This window comes from Crinia signifera, chromosome 6 (genome assembly GCF_055691185.1).
Source record: "Crinia signifera chromosome 6, ASM5569118v1, whole genome shotgun sequence".
Taxonomy (NCBI): Eukaryota; Metazoa; Chordata; class Amphibia; order Anura; family Myobatrachidae; genus Crinia; species Crinia signifera.
Window position 1 is genome coordinate 229,844,966 of NC_139222.1, and position 18,113 is coordinate 229,863,078.

General features: G+C 44.3%; 1 protein-coding gene across 2 annotated transcripts in view; it reads left to right on the top strand.

Annotated features, from left to right (window-relative positions):
* The first annotated feature begins 6,863 nt into the window (after window positions 1-6,863).
* The window catches only part of PRKG1 (protein kinase cGMP-dependent 1), a 983,026-nt gene continuing 971,776 nt past the window's right edge, over window positions 6,864-18,113 (top strand). Inside the window, exon 1 of one of the 2 annotated variants that reach the window (XM_083149086.1) lies at window positions 6,864-7,398. In XM_083149086.1, the coding sequence (XP_083005212.1) occupies window positions 7,127-7,398 (272 nt within the window). In that variant the 5' untranslated portion in view covers window positions 6,864-7,126. The remainder of the gene's footprint in view (window positions 7,399-18,113) is intronic. The other variant, XM_083149090.1, reaches the window with a different exon arrangement.

Sequence of the window (18,113 nt, forward strand, 5' to 3'; positions counted from 1 at the left end):
TCCAAATCGCTGGGCCTTCAATATGATACCAGGATGGTCCATATTGGTCAATCGGTTCCAGAGAAATTGCGTGTAAACCGATTGTTTTATTTTTGAAATGTAATTTCATGGCTGTTCATGTTCTTTGAGGGCAGATTACTCTGGAACCAAATGTTCCAGTTTCACTGGACCAAAATCGTTCAAAGCCCACTCAAAAGTTCTTCAATGTGATACTTGTCTCATGTAAATGGGTCAGTTGGTTCCGAAGATATAGCTGGTTAAATGAGATAACTGGTTAAAGGGGATGGGTGGTTTTCTCTCCCCCTCACACCAGAAAATTCAGGGACTAGGCTGGTGTAAAAGGGGCCAACCTGGGAAAGCATTCTCTGGTGTGAAAGGGGTATTATTTCAATTAGCCGGGACCTGCAGTGCTCTGAATACAGCCAGGCTCTGCCACTGTCAGTGGCGGCTGTCCCCCTTCTGCATGGCGGCTGTCCCCCATTTACCGCGAGCATGTATCCCCCTTGGCAATGAGCATGTAATCCCACATGGCAACGAGTATGGAACCTCGGGCAATGAGCATGGAACCCTTGGCAATGAGCATGTAGATAAGCAGCACTTATGTAGCATAATTTTCAATAGGCATTATGGTGTTTGGCATAATACATAATGGACATAATGGCGTGTAACTTAACGTGTAATGGACATTATGGTGTAAATGTTTAATGCGCGCCTTTGGTGGACAATGTCCCTGTTTATGAAGCGTATTATGAATTTTGGCTTAATCTGTGTGGCATTATGTGAATTCTGCCTCAATCCGTGTGGCATTATGTGAATTTTGGTTCAATCCAGGTGGCATTATGTGAATTTTGGCTCAATCCATATGGCATTTTTTGAATTTGGCTCAATCCATGTGGCATTATGTGAATTTTGACACAATCCATGTGGCATTATGTAAATTTTGGCTCATTCCATTTGGCATCATGTGTAAGGGGCAAGTATGGGGTCTAGTATTTTGTTGCATAATGTGTAGAAGTTGTATATGGTGTTGTACACTACACTCAAGGACAGGCCCCCTGTTCAGTGGCCACACCCCCTTTCCCGGAGCGCGCCTTTGGCGCGCGCACAACTACATCCTTCACTTTTGTTGCCATGGTGGGCCTGCGTACTTTAAATGCCATGGCCTATTTTTAATCCCATTCCCACCCTCTCTGCCACTCTCTTAGCATATACACTGGCACCACTAACACCGCCCTCCCCCACCTAAGCCCTCTTTTATCATGGTGCCCCCCCTGTCATTTTATCCTGGATCCGCCCCTGCTTCCAGGTACCCAATACTGGGGCTTATTTTGAGTTGCATCCAAAACGCCTCTAGTTGCTGGCAGACCTGGGAGCCTGATTTACTACCTTATGCTAATGCAGGGGATCCGTGCAAGTACAAGTGGAAACCTGTGCCTTTTGTGCTGGCTGCCACTACAGTCATTATTAGTACAGTATGGGCACTTGAACCAGCCCTGTTTAAATGCAAGAGATCTGACACAAACAGGCTTCCTTTTGCTGTCCGCACAACTCATGACACTCCCATGACACTCCCATAAATCAGGGTAGTTATATGCCATCTCCCTATCAGCATCCAGTTTAATTTTATTGCTCAAGAGAGAGGAAGAGATCTGGCAAATTTCCACCTGAGAAAACGTCACACCTGTGCATGTGCTGTGAGCAACAATGATCCATTTGCGACTGTGAACAGAGAACTGTGTGACTCAGAATCAGCCCAAGGTGCAAATTATACTCCCCAAAACAGGCATGTTTATGTTTCTGTCCTGGTCTGCATGGTCCGCAGTTACATCAATTCACCCCCCACTGAAATGTGCCTACATGAGAAAGCCCAATTACTTCATCTGCTTATTTCTTACTATGTCCCCCTTCCCTTTTTCCCTTCTGTATCCCCTTTATTCTATTAAATAACTTGCAATAAAAATGTAATGTTTTAAAAAAAAAGAGATGTGTCCTAAGGGGGTCATCCTGGTTGACTCACAAAGCTGCAAATTTCGCAGCTTTGTGAGCCATCTAATTGCCGCCTGCCACCCGCATCGAATATGTATGGCGAATATGCTCCCTAATGGTCCGGTAACTATACAAGTCCATTCACACACAGAGCCTGCATAAATGGTTAAGCCCCTGCACAGTAGCAAAACATCACTTCCCCGTGCGAACACGCGGGGGAGTGCATAAAGCAGAATAACCTCCTAAATGCATTAAAAACTGCATTACCCGTTCCTACATACACACAGTTCTGCAGAATGCGCATTGCACAAACACATGCAATACGTTCTGCAGTGCTGCGTAATCTCATCTCTGCAGTAATCCATAGTATACGTTGCACTGACCAGCAGCTTTATAATGCAGTTCTTTAGGATACAAGTTTTATAATAGATTTTTTAAGCTTTAATTCCAGATGTCACAGATATCATCCATAAACATTTCCAATTGTTTTTCTTTTAAGGATTTTTTCCTATCATTATTGACCAGAGTCGAACAGCAGTTGAGCATGCTGATGCATTTTGTTGCATTATCAATGTTGCCAACTTGCTCATGATTTCCCCTGACGTACACTTTGTGTTCCTGTGTATTGTTCCTTGGCAACCAGTGGACTTGCTCACAATACTGCTCCTGGACCTGGGCTTGCCCCAAGATATTGCCAAGTTCCTTCCATCTACCAAATCTTGTGGGCATTTATGTACCAACATGGACATCTTGATGCGAAAGGTGGATGGTATGTCAAAAATAGTAACTTGGATCTTCACCAGCGGTTCTTCGCCAGACCCTATCATCTTCCCACATCCTGTGTTGACTATTTATCTGTTTTGTCCTTTTAATTTTGTGTCAACGTGTTATTATTTTTTTGGATGACTACTTGTCTCTTATGATTCTTGACTCTTGAATATCTCTTTCATACTCCTTTTTAGTTCTTGCAGTATATTCATTGCCCCTTTCAGTTGTATTCCCTATTGCCTATGAGAATAATCTCCCAATTTGCACATCCTATTTGTTCCTGTCCTTGGATAACCTAACCCCTCTGTTATTGATCAGCAGGAGCTAGCTCATCATTACAAGTACGCATGTGATCAGGAGATGCAAAAGCATGGCATGTACGATATCTTGTAGCAATACTGTTAATGTAGTTGCCTGTGAATAAACCAAATACCCACTACCAATTCCAGGTCACACATTCTTCTACTGTGCGCAGAATAGGAATGATGAGAGGTTCCCTACATGAATGCAGATTAAACGGGAAGAATAAATATTGGAATGTACATGGATGTTGCACTAGCTTTTTTTAATGCTCATAGACTTATTTTGTAAACCTGGATGTCAGAAGGAAATGCCATGGTTCTAAGGCTGCCAGACGGGGTCCCGACAGTCGGGATCCCGACAGGCATTTACCCAGCATCGGGATCCCGACTGTCAAAACACTGACAGCAGGGTTCCTGACGGCCACTGGCTACTTTCCCTTGTGGGGGTCCACGACCCCCATAGAGGGAGAATCGAATAGGTGGCTCGCGTAGCCAAGCGTAGTGAGCTACCGTGCTCGCAGCATGGCGAGCGCAGCGAGCCCGCAAGGGGCTTAGTTGTGCTCACCATGCTGTCTGGGTCCGGCCAGTCGGGATCCCGACATCAGGCTAATGACTGTCGGGATCCCGACTGTCGGACCCCTGTACCACACCCGGTTCTAATTAAGCAAAAAAGCAATTAACTTTGCACCTTTGTAAACATGCAGAAAGACTTAGATTTGCGGGAGGGCGTGTCCTAGCGCATATCTAAATCAGTGGCATCACAAGTGGACTTTGTGACACTCCTTGGTGTGCCCCCACCCCAGGCTCTAGGGACAAAATGCAGATTCCTCCACAAGTTACAGGAGCCTGGTGCTGAAGTGACATTATCCTGCAACACTTGACTCCTGTCACTGAGAAGGAGGAGGCTGTGCTGGAAATGTCCAGGTGCAGCTTGCATGTGAGTGTGGTAATCTGAGGCTTCCCACCACACCACACTCATTTAATGATGTCAGCATACTCCTGCATGAAGCCAAGCACCCTCTTTTTGGCCAACTTTTCAACTGCACATGGAGTCTCTTGGCTGCACCATGTGGGCCTTATTCTGGTACACTTGCAAAAGCAAATACTCTTTCTAATGGACAAAACCATGTGCACTGCCGGTGGGGCAGATGTAACATGTGCAGAGAGTTATATTTGGGTGTTATATTGTTTCTGTGCAGGGTAAATACTGGCTGCTTTGTTTTTACACTGCAAAATATATATCAGTTTGATGTACAAACCTCACCCAAATGTAACTCTCTCTGCACATGTTACATCTGCCCCACCTGCAGTGCACATTGTTTTGTCCCTGAGAGAATTTGCTTTTGCGAGTGAACCAGAATCAGAGCCGTGTCACGACCCTGGTACTGACCATGACTAAACTACAATGCAATTGTTTGTGAACTACATGCAAAAGCAACCTGCACTTACTCTGAATGCAAAAAAAAAACAACATATTAATGCGTTTGCACACTTGAATTACAGCATGGTTTGTCCAGATATAAATATAAAGTTAATTATTTGTTTGTTTTTTTATTTATTTTTTGCTTTGTCCAACTCAGCATCAGTCATTATGTGTTTACCCTCTATAAACACGTTAATAACACATGTTCCATAAGCTAGAACCTTTATTATTATGCTATTAAACAGTAGCAATAACAATAGTGAATCTCTGTGTTATATCATCATGACAAATACTAGTGAAAAACTCCCACCACCACACTGTGGAACTGATGCACAGGTGGCATTTGATGCAAGTGGACAATGTTTTCAGTCTGTGCATGTGTCCGAGTCTTAGTGCGCTTGCGTTTGGAAATTTACCACCGGGGGATGTAGAACAAATTTAGTTGCAGAGAGCACTAGAACCATAACTTCACTGAGCAGGTCTGTGAGACAACATGAGTGGTGTCCTGAGGCCAGGGACTGTAGCTTCTTCCACAGTTTCACTGCTATTGGCACCAAGTTCAGACTGACATTCTGTGCCTATATAGGACTGGTGCAATGTTCGATGGTGCGACTGTTGTGCTGCTGATAGTGCATCTTACTATGCAAAGCAGCAGACTGAACCACAGGTGGTTCTGTATGAATTCCATGACGCAGAAACAGACGCAGTTGCGGCTGCCCCAGTGCTCAATCAGCTGGTGTCTCAAATCTCAGAATACAGTATCCCCTATAAGCCTTTAGCTTTTGTTGTACTTCAATCTCACATTGCATTGGTAAACAGGAGAACTGTGGATAAGTCCCCACCCATAACTGTTACCTTATCCGGCACCCAAGTGGAAGTATCAGGTGGATTTTATGGCTTCAGAACACTTCAAGTCACATGACAATTTTTTATTTCTTTCACGAATACCCTGCTTCTTTTGTAGTTTGTTCCTTCTATAAAATAGGTGTAAAACAATATGTATAAACATATATAAATATAGATAAAGTAATTAATGTAGAACAGAACTGAAAGCTTTGCCTCTTCATCACAAGACACATGTCAATGATGAAAGGGAAAATAGACAGCAATTTTTCATCCAGCAAACATTTTGTGCTAAATACATTGCAGCAGGTTACTGTGTGTGCAGAGGACAGTATCCATATAGTTACCAGCACCGGTGCTGATTTTGCATTCAATCTCTAACCTCATTACTTCTTCCATGCTGAGATTTGTAGTTCTACAATGTGGACAGCTTCCAGTTTAGTAAATACCCTGGGGAAGCCCTTGGGTCATCATTCCCCAACCAAATTTGGTTTGCCTGTATCCCAAGGTCCTCTAGACTTCATGGGAAGCAAAATAAACAGAGGAAACGTTTTCCTTAATACTTTCTTGGCACTAATTTATCTGAACACAAGATGTCAGTGTCTGCGTGAGAAACTGACGTCCACAAGTAGATGGATATCTTTTACATCTTTATTACAGCTGAACACAGTGTTGGGACTCCTGCTGTGATAACAACTACACTAATACACTGATGGGAATACATATTCTCTGTACCAACCTAATAAAAAAAATTGAGTTTATTTACTTTTTAGAAGTATCTGAAAGTTTTGTGTACAATGAGTCAGTGGATACATATACTGTACTACATGCATGATTTTCTACATTCCTGAATGCTACAAGGTTTTATGTTCTCATAAACAAATACATGGTGATGATGTTGGTTTCTACTATAACATGACAAAAGGTATTGTGTGCATTAAAAGGGTAAAAAAAAAATTATAATTAAAAATTTTTTGGGGATTTCAGGCATAAATTAAATATATTTTACTATGTTTAGCATATGCAAATAAAAAACTTACCTTGATCTGTGTGAGAGGAATAAGAAAAGCAGAACTGTAAATAAAACACATACAGTACAGTACAGTAAATGATATGATCAGCCAGATTGCCCACTATTGCTCAGTGTACTGGTACTGTTAAATAACTATAAATAAATGTTCTTCCTCCGCTGTGCTAGGACAGCAATCCGGAGGGCAGGAGACCTCAGCAGATGAGAAGCAGCAGACCAGACCGGGTGACACATCAGAGAGCGCTGGATGTATATCTCTGTATAAGAAGTGTTTTTCTGTGATTCCAGCATCCCAGGATCCTATTACAGTCAGCTTGCATCACATGCTAATTGTTGCTATTTCAGGGAGCAAGACTTGTGAGTGCCACAAAGCTTTTTAGTGTATCCTCCTCTCCCCAGCCACTTAGTGCCGGAGTGTGATGATGGTGGGATGAAGGCAAGTCCAGCAGAAGCTTTGTAAGGAGAGGCTGACTTCTACTTTCCATGGATTTATCATAGAGGGGGTCTCAGAGTAAAGGGAAGCAGCTCTAATTGGTTTCTCAATGAAAGATAATCAGCAATTCCCAAAAGGGACCCTGGATTAGCACTTATCCACTCTCAGGCTGTTCAGCCTCCTCTTCAGTCCATCCAGCAGTGGGTTGGGAGAAACTTCACCACCAGCAGCAGCAGCAGGCACCTTATTGCAGACAGCAGTGGGAGGATTCCTCTGTCTTCTTGTCCTGGGATTGTGACACTGCTCCAGGGATACCAAGTTTCCCAACACAGCCAGGGAGAATGAGCGACCTAGAGGAGGACTTCGCCAAGATCCTGATGCTGAAGGAGGAGAGGATTAGGGACCTGGAGAGCCGCTTGTCAGATAAAGAGGAGGAAATCCAGGAGCTGAAGAGAAAGCTGCACAAGTACCAGTCTGTCCTGGCTGTGCCAACCAGCAGCCACATTGGACCAAGGACCACCAGGGCGCAGGGCATCTCAGCAGAGCCTCAGAGCTTTAGATCTTACCATGACCTCACCAGGCAGCCCTTTAAAAAATTTACCAAGTCTGAAAGGTAGGAGGACCCTGCTACAGCACACACACAGCATAGGGCTATGCAGCTCTCACTGCTGTCATTGTAATTTGTTCTTTTTCAGCCTGATCTTCAGCAGACACAAAACTTGCTGCTTGGTAATAAGCAGACATGAATGGGTTAATTGCATTGCCGGTTGGACCTATGAATTACTCTCCCTTGATAGATGGTGCTTTCCGGCAGAGCTTGGGCAGCAGATCCAATGTAATGGCTGATGTTCAGGCTTCCCTGTGCCAAAGCATGCTCCAATCAGACCATTCCCCCAATAAGAGGTTACACCCAAGGGGGTACTATATAATACAGAAAAGTTTTCAGCTGCTTTAGACAACTTCCTGTTATTGTTTCACTCACTTTCCACTGTGTATCTCTATGTAATAGATGTATATATACATGCAGTATTAGCTGGTATTACCTCTGTATATTCTGCTACTTATGTTGCTTTAAGGAGATGAACATGAGCCACAGACAATGGGAAAGTAGCATCGATCTGACCTGTCATTTAAGCCCCCTTTGGAAATTAAATAGAGGAAGTCCAGAGCATTATTGGCTTTTAGGAGCTACGAGTACATGGCTGAAAATGCATGTTTCAGGATATTTAATATCCCATTAGCTAGTCCTCCCCTCCCCTCCTTTTCTCTTGCCTACACTGCTCATCAGATCTCATAGCTGTGCCGGCTGCACACTTAGCAGTTAGCACACTTCAGAGGAGGACTAGGATGAGAGCAGGCTGTGAGGGACAGGATCACTGCATGCTGCTGCTCCACAGTGCCATGTCTGTGTGTGCATCTGTTCCCATAGTGATATACATCAGTCTGTCTGTCTGTCTATGAGACAGGCAGGATAGATAGACAGACAGACAGACATACCTATTGTGTCAGTCCACCTATCTGTCTGTCTGTCTGTCTGTCTATCTATCTAAAGAAATGACACATGGGTACAGGAATGTACATTAAGGATGAAATAAATGAAGTTCGCTCAAGGATAAATGTGACATGCTGGGAGCGTCAGGGGTTAAATAAGCCGGTTGTTGTCTTGTCGTTGCTATTAACGTGACCCTTGGTAGGATTCGAAGCATCGTTGCTGGTTAAAGGTGCAAACTCTTAGCAGGCAACTAAAATCAAATCATTTCTTGGTGGTCTGATATGTACTTAAAAAAGATGTCCAGTGACCTTTTTGACCTTTTTCATGGCTCTTTAAAATACTGTAACATTTTGTGAGGCCCAAGTATCATCTTTATATTTGTGTTGAAAGACTTGTGGCTTTGTCAGGTAATAGTTTATGAGCATGGTGATATAACTGTATAGGGACATAAAGTAGAGAGCATATGGACCTAGAACTTGATGTGACCATTAGGGGTTCCTTTGGAGGCGCCATTGCTAAGAAGTAGTGGATCATCTCTGCGCGGACAGTTACTGTATATTTCCCAATGATAGTAATGTTATCTCTTTTATGAACTTTTTTCACTCTTGGTTATTTTATGTATCAGCATTGTGTCAACAAAAACAAACGTCTAAAGCAGACTCGCATCTGATCAAACATAATGTTATGGTTACAAATGGTTAATGCGCCAAATGACAAACATTTACAGCTAATGACGAGGCCTTAAATAATGTCTTGTGGGATATAGATTTATTTTTTACTAGCACAACCTTCCTCCCTATTCCCATGCTGATAGCCATCGTTGTACAGATTTTTTTTTTAAGCTAAAAAAAAAAACAAAAAACAAATGTCCCAAAATACTGCTTAACCCCCTGATCACATTTCCATAAGGAGAAAGCTCTGTGTTCGAACAGACATTCAAAATGTAGCAGGAATGCGGACGCGTGTTAAAATAGTGACCAGTTGTTGGTTTTGAAGTAGTGACAACGACAAAGGCCAACGATTTGTGATTGGAGTAAGCGGTCTAATATAGACGCATTCTGTCCTAAATAGTAAAGATGTGGTCATATAAAGGTCATGTACAGAGTTATATTGAGGCCAATGTACCCTTGAGGTGACTGTCACTGTATCGGACTATTTTAAGTGTGACAATTTGGGATTCGGGATCATAGATATCCGCTGTTACTTTTGTCCAGCACAAAGTGCCTCTATTTATTCTCCAGATGACACTGCGCAATGCAAACAGCATGCAGTCATTTTCGGCTTTGATCGAGGGGTGATGTAATGTACCTCAAAATGTGCTTGCATAGTGTCTTAAACAAAATGGCGGATGCTGTTACAGTATGTCATAAATGTTATGCATTTTTTGGAACTGGACTTTCTGAGCTAAATTGAAATATGAATAATATTGGATGGGTGGCCTATCCAAATGCTGTCACCAACAGGAGCTGCCCCAGGTGTAAAACACAACGGAATATGCTGCGCTATATCAGAAACTGTTTATAAATACTGTAAATAATAAATAGGTGAGAATTTGTCAACCTGTAACTCTTCTAGGTCAGAGTTATTTTTGGTGATCATCATGTAAGGTGTGAAATGGCAGGGCCGAAGTAAGGATTTTCATCACACAGAGCAAGGCAGTGATTTGGCTAAAGTCCTGCATGCATGTTGGGTATGACATCCAGCACCCAGCGCATGCGCTCCCCTAGCCCCCCTGTGTGGTGATGCCAGCGATCAGGATGCTGAGACCGTAGACCATACAGGGACTGATGGGAACCATTCCCTCTATTGCTGCATTTTTGTGAGATTTGAGGAATTCATTTTTATATAACGTAATTCTGAAGTGGCATTATATATATATATATATATATATATATATATATATATATATATATATATATATATATATAGTATAAAGTAAACTATTATTTTGAAGTTTAACATTTTTATACTTGCTGAATAGCATAAAATGATTAAGCGTTGTAGAAGGCAATGGATTGCTCCCTACTGCCTGATACTCAGTGAGATGGGCATTAAAGGAAAAGGTAAGTAGGTTATCATTTGCTGAATAACTGGGTTATTCAGCAAATGATAACCTACTTACCTTCTCCTTTAATGCCCATCTCGCTGAGTATCAGGCAGTAGGGAGCAATCCATTGCCTTCTACAACGCTTAATCATTTTATGCTATTCAGCAAGTATAAAAATGATAAAAATTTGAAAAAAAGTGTGGTTCGGGGAGGGCGCGTGTTGGTACATGTGCCTGGGTTGTCTCGTCCAGTGTGGATGCCTGTGACAGAGGTCACCTGGGAGATGGGGAAGTAGAGATTACAGCCTCCCTGTATGGTCCAGACCTTTTGGGGTCCGGTTGGTTTTTACCAAGTCCCTTTATCATGGTACACCAAATGGGGATATTTTTTTCGGGATTGGAGGCTAGGTGAATAAGGACACATCTATAACTTGCAGCTTAGTCTAATTATTTCCCCACTAGGTACCAGCATGTCAAAATGATGGGACAACATAATTCGGGGGCAGGGAGTAGGTTGCCAGAACCCTGTTGCCTGCACCGGCATTCTGACCACCGGCATTCCGTTTTGCCGGTCAACTGTATGTTAACCTGCATAGACTTTCACCTAAGATTTGTAAACTATGAAAGTAACTGTAAAGGCCCATACACACTGGTTGACTTTGAGCTGAAAGCCGCTCAAAACAGCAAGTTTGAGCGGCTTTCAGCTCAAAGCCGCCCAGTGTGTATGGCCCGGCGATGAGCGGTGATCGCTGCTGCGCGCTCCCGCATCATCGCCGGGAAAGCCGCTCATCTGCTGGTAATTCAGAGGTCAGACTGAATGGGTGCCAGAAGGCATCTCGACAGTCGGGATTCAGAATCCGACGTCAGAATCCTGACCGATAAAGTCCTGACTTACACGGGCTAATTATTACTGGGTCTCTTGTCTTTCAGCATGTTCTGTTTATAAAAAAAAAGAACAAGAACAAAAACTAAACATCTTTTTCCCATAATTGGAACTTGTAATTTTGGGATTATTCTGATGTCAGAGTAAATGACAGAGTACATAAAGAATGCAAAGTAATGACAACCAAGGTATATACTTTAATTCCAGAAGAATTAATATTTAACGAATTTAGCAATATATTATGGAACCTACACACGGGGTGATTTCAGGGCATTTTCTGAGCGATCTGACAGAAAATGCCCCAGCATCACTGTGTGTGTAAGGGCCATAGTGATAGGCCGACAACTAAGATCCAGCATGCTGGATAAATGTAGTTAGATCGCTGGTCAGGGCCAGTGTTCTCACAGGAGAACACTGGCCCTGAGAGATCGCTCAGCACACATCGCTGGCACATTGCTGTGCAGCGATGTGTGCTGAGCGATCTAGCATCGCTCAGCAAAATCTCACCGTGTGCAGGCCCCATTAGAGTACTATGGTAGATCGCTTTACTTCTAGTCTATTTACCAATGTGTGGTGATAATGAAGGTGTTGATAGAGCTGCAATGATAACAGTCCCGTTGTTCGTGCATGAACTAGATTAAACCCCTATACACACTATAGTGTCCTTAATGATGCTCACTTCTGCGGGTCATTAATGACCCCCTCCCTCGTCCAAGCATGTCCGGATGAGGGAGGTCATCGTTAATGATGGCCATGCCGCAGCAAGACCAGTGCTCCCCCTGCCGCCCCCCTTTGGTCACTCACCTTGGAGTAGGCATTGGCAAGTATGTATGCTTCTTTATTTATCCTGAAATGTTCATATCAAAAGTGATGAGAGCCGCAATACTTATACAGCCCCAATATGCTTCTATATGCAGAGAAACACAGTGAGGAGCTTCTTCGGTGGGGTTAACGTTAACACTTTAGTACATTTTGGTAGAAGTCCATATTTGAACTACTAGAGAAAAAAAGCTAAATCTATACATATATGTTTTTAAAGGGTAACTACTTCTCACCTCTATGAGGTGAAGTACTGCAGGTGACCACTAGAAGCCACTTGATCTGTTTCAAACTCGCTGGATAAAGATAGGTAGATGTGCAGACAGAGATTAGAAGCGGGAGCGGATAGGAACTGGGGGTGGGGTGGAGAGTTTGTGGGCTAAAAACTGTCACAGCTCAAAGTAAAAGTAAAAACTGTCACAGCTCAAAGTGAAAGTACATTGCAGAAACCATAATTTTGGCAGTCTTTTCTATCAATATATCTATCTATCTATCTGTCTATCTATCATCTATCCAGTGGCGGTTTTTACCTATGGGCTGCAGGGCTGCAGTCCCCCAGGAAAAATCCGCCACTGTAGTGAAGCCAGATGCAGTCTGTGAGACTGCACTGGCTTCACTGTGACTGGCAGTGACTTCCTATTGGACGTCCGACCTGCCAGTCACCAAGGCAGTCCCATTGGGAGGTGTCCCCTCCCTCCGGGACACCTTTCTGCGGACTGCCGTGCAAAAACGGCAATTGCGCATGCGCAGTACCTATATTGGTACTGCGCACACACTGGTCCCAGTGCCTGTCATTTATATTGTACAGGCACCGGGACCAAGATTCCTTCTATGGGCTGCCGAAGCAGCCCATAGAAGTTGGCCGCATTCGCAGTACATATGTTTGTACTGAACATGCGCCAGTCCTGGCGCTTGTCATCATAAGACAAACGCCAGGGATGGCAGGTGCACTTCACGCTGTTGATTGAGTTATGCAGTCAGTCGTTCTGAGGAAGGAGCGTAAGCTCCGAAACTGTTGACTTGTAACACTGACGTTTTCTTCACTATGATTTAATACAATTTGATCACGTTTTCTTGAGAGTGCCGCCTCCTGTCTTCATTGATTTGAAAACCGCTGCTATATCTATCTATCTATCTATCTATCTATCTATCTATCTATCTATCTATATATATATATATATATATATATATATATATATATATATATATATATTAATTTTCACCTATTATCCATATTCTAACATGGCAATGACAGAACAATTACAGCTGCAATACATAGGCATGTAAGTAACAGCCAGTAGGGGGTTGCTGCTGGCAATAGCAGTGTTATTACGGATAGCATGGGGAGAAGCACAAGCAAACACTATTGCTGGTGTAAAATATGGCCATACAGATGGCAACTATTTCCCGCTAGTTTTCTAGTACTTATGAAGTAAAGCCCTAGAACTCAGACACGGACCCCTTACAGCAGTGCTGTTACTTGTCATGCACACATAGGAAGGACCATATCAGCTATGCAGCCCGTTATCTGCGCTGGGACAGATAAGATATGTAGCCTACATTGAGTGAAGTTAAACATTTGCATATACTGTTTATGTAACTAGGGCTAGAATGTTTATCGGTTACTTCAGGTTAATATTTTAATTCAAACTAAGCAAAAGGTATGTTTCCCTGTCATAGTATCATTTACTGGATGTTACATTAACTGTACAATGCGAATATTAATATAATGACTGTTGCCTTGCAGGTTTTTTTCTGACCCTAGCGCTGAGGATAAGGCCGGTTATACATTCAGCCATGGTGTTTTCCCAGCACTTTCACTGTAAGCAGACCTAAAAATATTCGCCTATTAATCACTGTGATGAATGCTTTGTCTATACTCAGTGGACGCGGGACGGACTCTGAATGCAACTTGTTTTGTGTTTGGTTTATCCAGCTTCCAATGAGTACATGCCAATTGCGAAGCATTTTTCTTAATGATTATAAGTAGGGTGGCCAATTCGAGGATTGGGATCGGCAGGATCCCGGGATTTGGCCCCAAAATCGCCAGCATTTCGGCATTAGACTGCAAATGCGCAGTTTAATGCTGGGCAGCTTCTGAGCACTTGCTCAAAAACTTCCTTGCTGTTCCCGACCCATCACGCGCCTCTGCACAGTGTGACGTGATGTTAAAGGTCACGCTGCGCAGGGCTCACTCACTCACCGCCTGCCCTGCTGCCGCTGGCCCTGCCGTTCAGTGCGGCACCCCTGCACTCCCTACCCCACTCACCATTTGCAGCGCCTGTCCAGTTCCCCAGCCACACCGCCCACAGCACTGACTACATAAGTAAATGTGTGGAAGGGGGGGGGGGGGAATCTCGGGATTGAAAAAATGCCCTGGGATTGACATCTCTAAATAGAATTTTGCCGTTTTGTGCTCTGCTTCCGGTGATTGAAGTGTAGGGTGGATGTAAACGCCTGTGAGTAGTGTACAAGCCCTAAGATAGTGTAAAGTGCTTCTGTGAATTTAGGTCTGCTAAGGATGGGCTTACCATGAAGCCAATATAGGCTATTGGGGTAATTCATTTCTGATTGCACGGGCACAAATTGGCATTTATCAATACTCTGTGCATGCATACGGCCCATAGTACGCATGCACAAGGCCGTCCAGTGATGAAATCCTGCTTCTTTTTTCTATTCGCTAGCCGGTCGCAAGGTGATTTACAGGAAGTTGGCATCTGGGGTTGGAAACCGGACGTTTAATGGGGGTGATAAGAAAAACGCAGGCGGGCTTAGGAAAATGCCAGGGTGTCTACTAGATGTGCCAAGCCTGTTAGGGGAGGGAGTATTACGTCAGCTCCAGGACAGATAACACAGAGTAAAGTCACTGGCTACCGTGAACCTGCGATGACTTATGCCAAATGTAAACATCAGTAGATGGTGAGCCTCAAACAATGGGTTTTGGACATATTCATACAGCTGCAAATAGATTTGTATCCGTATACATCCATTCGTACAGCAAGTACATTCATTTGCAAGGTGGATTTCACTTGGGTGCCGGACGGGGTCCCGACAGTTGGGATCCCGACAATCATTTACCCGATGTCGGGATCCTGACTGTTAAAACACAGACAGACGGGTTCCCGACGGACAGTAGTAAAATCCCACTACCAGGACTTCGCTGTGGGGGGGTTACACCAGCTCTAGCTGGCCAGTGACTTGTGGTGGTGGCTGTGAACAGAGAGGCACTGTCACAACCACTACCGTATCCTCCGGCACCTGGCCGCCGCTGACACCACAGCCCTCCACCGCCACCACCACCATTACTTTGTGTGAAGGTAGTAAGCATGTAGTGGGCGATGTTATTTTATGTGCAGGTAGTAAGCATGTCAGTGGCGTAACTATATATTTTGCGCCCCCCCCGCCATACTTTTTCGGCGCCCTCCCCTCTCTCTCCCTCCCCTCGGTGCCCCTCCCCATGCCCATACCTAACAGAGCCGCATCTGCGGTCACTGTCCCGTCCAGTCTCCCGGCGCCGGCTCCTGCTGATAATGAAAAGTGACTCTTAGAAAATGGCTGCCAAAACTGTCTGCAATACGGGGGCAGCCATTTTCTAAGTGTCAGTTTTCATTATCAGCAGGAGCCGGCGCCGGGAGCGAGTGACGGGACAGTGACCGCAGATGCGGCCGGGCAGCAGCGCAGCGGATAACTATAGCACCGCAGCCACCCCGGCGCCCATAGTTACTCTGCGCCTCCCCGCCACGGTGGGGGCTGCGGAGGCATAGTTACGCCACTGAAGCATGTAGTGAGGGATGTTACTTAGTGTGCAGGTAGTAAGCATGTAGTGAGCGATGTAACTTTGTGTGCAGGTAGTAAGCATGTAGTGAGCAATGTAACTTAGTGTGCAGGTAGTAAGCATGTAGGGAGCGATGTTACTTTGTGTGCAAGTAGTAAGCATGTAGTGAGCGATGTAACTTTGTGTGCAGGTAGTAAGCATGTAGTGAGCGATTTTACTTTGTTTGCAGGTAGTAAGCATGTAGCTAGTGATGTTACTAATTGTGCAGGTAGTAAGCATGTAGGGAGTGATGTAACTTAGGAGGATATTCTGGTTGATGCGTAAATTTCAGAATTCTTTCGGAGCGGACCGCACGCCACGCTGTGCGGACATCGTACGAAGAAACGCCCACCGGTCCTCCGCATTCGGACGGACTCACACTTTAAGAAGAGGGCTTGTTTACGGACAACATCCAAACCTTGCGTGTGCGGTGGACACACACATATTCTGCACGGTCTTACAGCGTCTGCACAGTCTTACCGCGTCAGAACGGACGGGAACCTGCCCGTACGCACCGCTGCGGTGTATTATCGCAAAACTCACCACTATTAGGCAAACTCATTAAAAAGTGTTTGTTTGGAATTGGAATCAATTTAATCCTAATAGATACTTAAACACATTACTACCACATTCATTACAGACATTAACCCTTACATCATGTGAAGTGCTATTTATTCATTATCTCCCCTTTATCTAGGTTTTATGCTAGCTGCAATGGTTCCAACTGAAGCAATGACAAGAGTCCGGGGGGTCCCTGTGATAGCTATCACCAGGGACATGGGTTTTTTGCTACAGGCCTGGACCATACAGGGAGACTTTATTCTCCCCCTCCTCCTCTACCTGGTGACTGGTGTGACAGGCAGCCCCCCCGGACAGGACACCCCCTAGTCCAGTTTTCACCCATACCCAAACCAACTCACCCAAATCTAATTCTCTCTGCACATGTTACATCTGCCCCCCTGCAGTGCACATGGTTTTGTCCATCTAAGAAGGATTTTGTCAGAAAGAGTCAACTAGAATAAGGCCCTTTGTGCGCAGGTAGTAAGCATGTAGTGAGCAATTTTACTTTGTGTGCAGGTAGTAAGCATGTAGTGAAAGATGTTACTTAGTGTGCAGGTAGTAAGCATGTAGTGTGCGATGTAACTTTGTGTCCAGGTAGTAAGCATGTAGTGAAAGATGTTACTTAGTGTGCAGGTAGTAAATAAACTACTTCATGTGCATGTAGTAATTGGAGAAATTTCACGTGCAGGCAAAAAGCTTGGAGTAAGTGGGGTTACTTCATTTCCTTCCAGTAATAACAGCTAAGTTCATTTACTGCAGGCCAGGAATGGGCAGGAGGCTCCCGAAATTCGGGCCCCCCGGAAAGGTGGGAAACCCTCTTGTATACCGGTGCGCCCTCCCCCTCGCATTTCCCCCATGCAAACATTAATTTCCCACAATTCGCTTTTGGGGGAGGGCTAAAGATGCAAATCACGTCATTTAGCCCCACCTCTCCTCGAAGACCGGTGAATTGTGGGATTTACAGTACTGAGGGGTGGGGCTTGATGATGTTTGCATCAGGCCTCAACCCCCGAAGTACTGCTAGCAATATTCTCTCAGTCTCCAGGCTTCTCCTGGAGTGTAGATTTTACAAGTATGCAACCCTGCTGCAGGCTAGACTGGTGAAAGTACAGTTTCAGGCTAAAATATTTAGTATATCTGCCATCACTGGGAACAGATTTACTAACAAATGACAAATCCTAAGCTCATGCAAGTGTAGGGATATAAACTGACAATTAACCCTCTCGATTAGGAAAATGTTATAAAACCTGGGGACAGTACTGTCTAGGAAAAATGTGCTTTTCTTATATATATATATCTGCCACCATAATAATTGCTTTAGTGTCCTATCCCCCCGATGCAACTGTCTCTGGGCGGGATGTCGTAACATCCGCAGCGCTCTATCGCCGGGCATCGCATTATTAATAATGGCATATGCTGTAACATATGCTGTTATTAACGCAAGGGACAGCTCTTGCGATATGAGCTGTCCCTTGCGATGCAGTGCCGTCACTGGACTTCCGGGTCTGCGACCCGGGAGTCCATCTGCGCATGCACAGAGTGACGCGCCAGCCACAGGGCATGCTGGGAGGGATCCGTGATGGCACTGCGGTAAGAAGCTTGTTCCTGTAGTAATTAAGTTGATGATAATGATTACAATAAAGAGTTAGTTCATTTACAGTATTTGTATTTTTTCTACAAACCCTTCTCCTCCCTTTCTCTGAAGAACCTTAT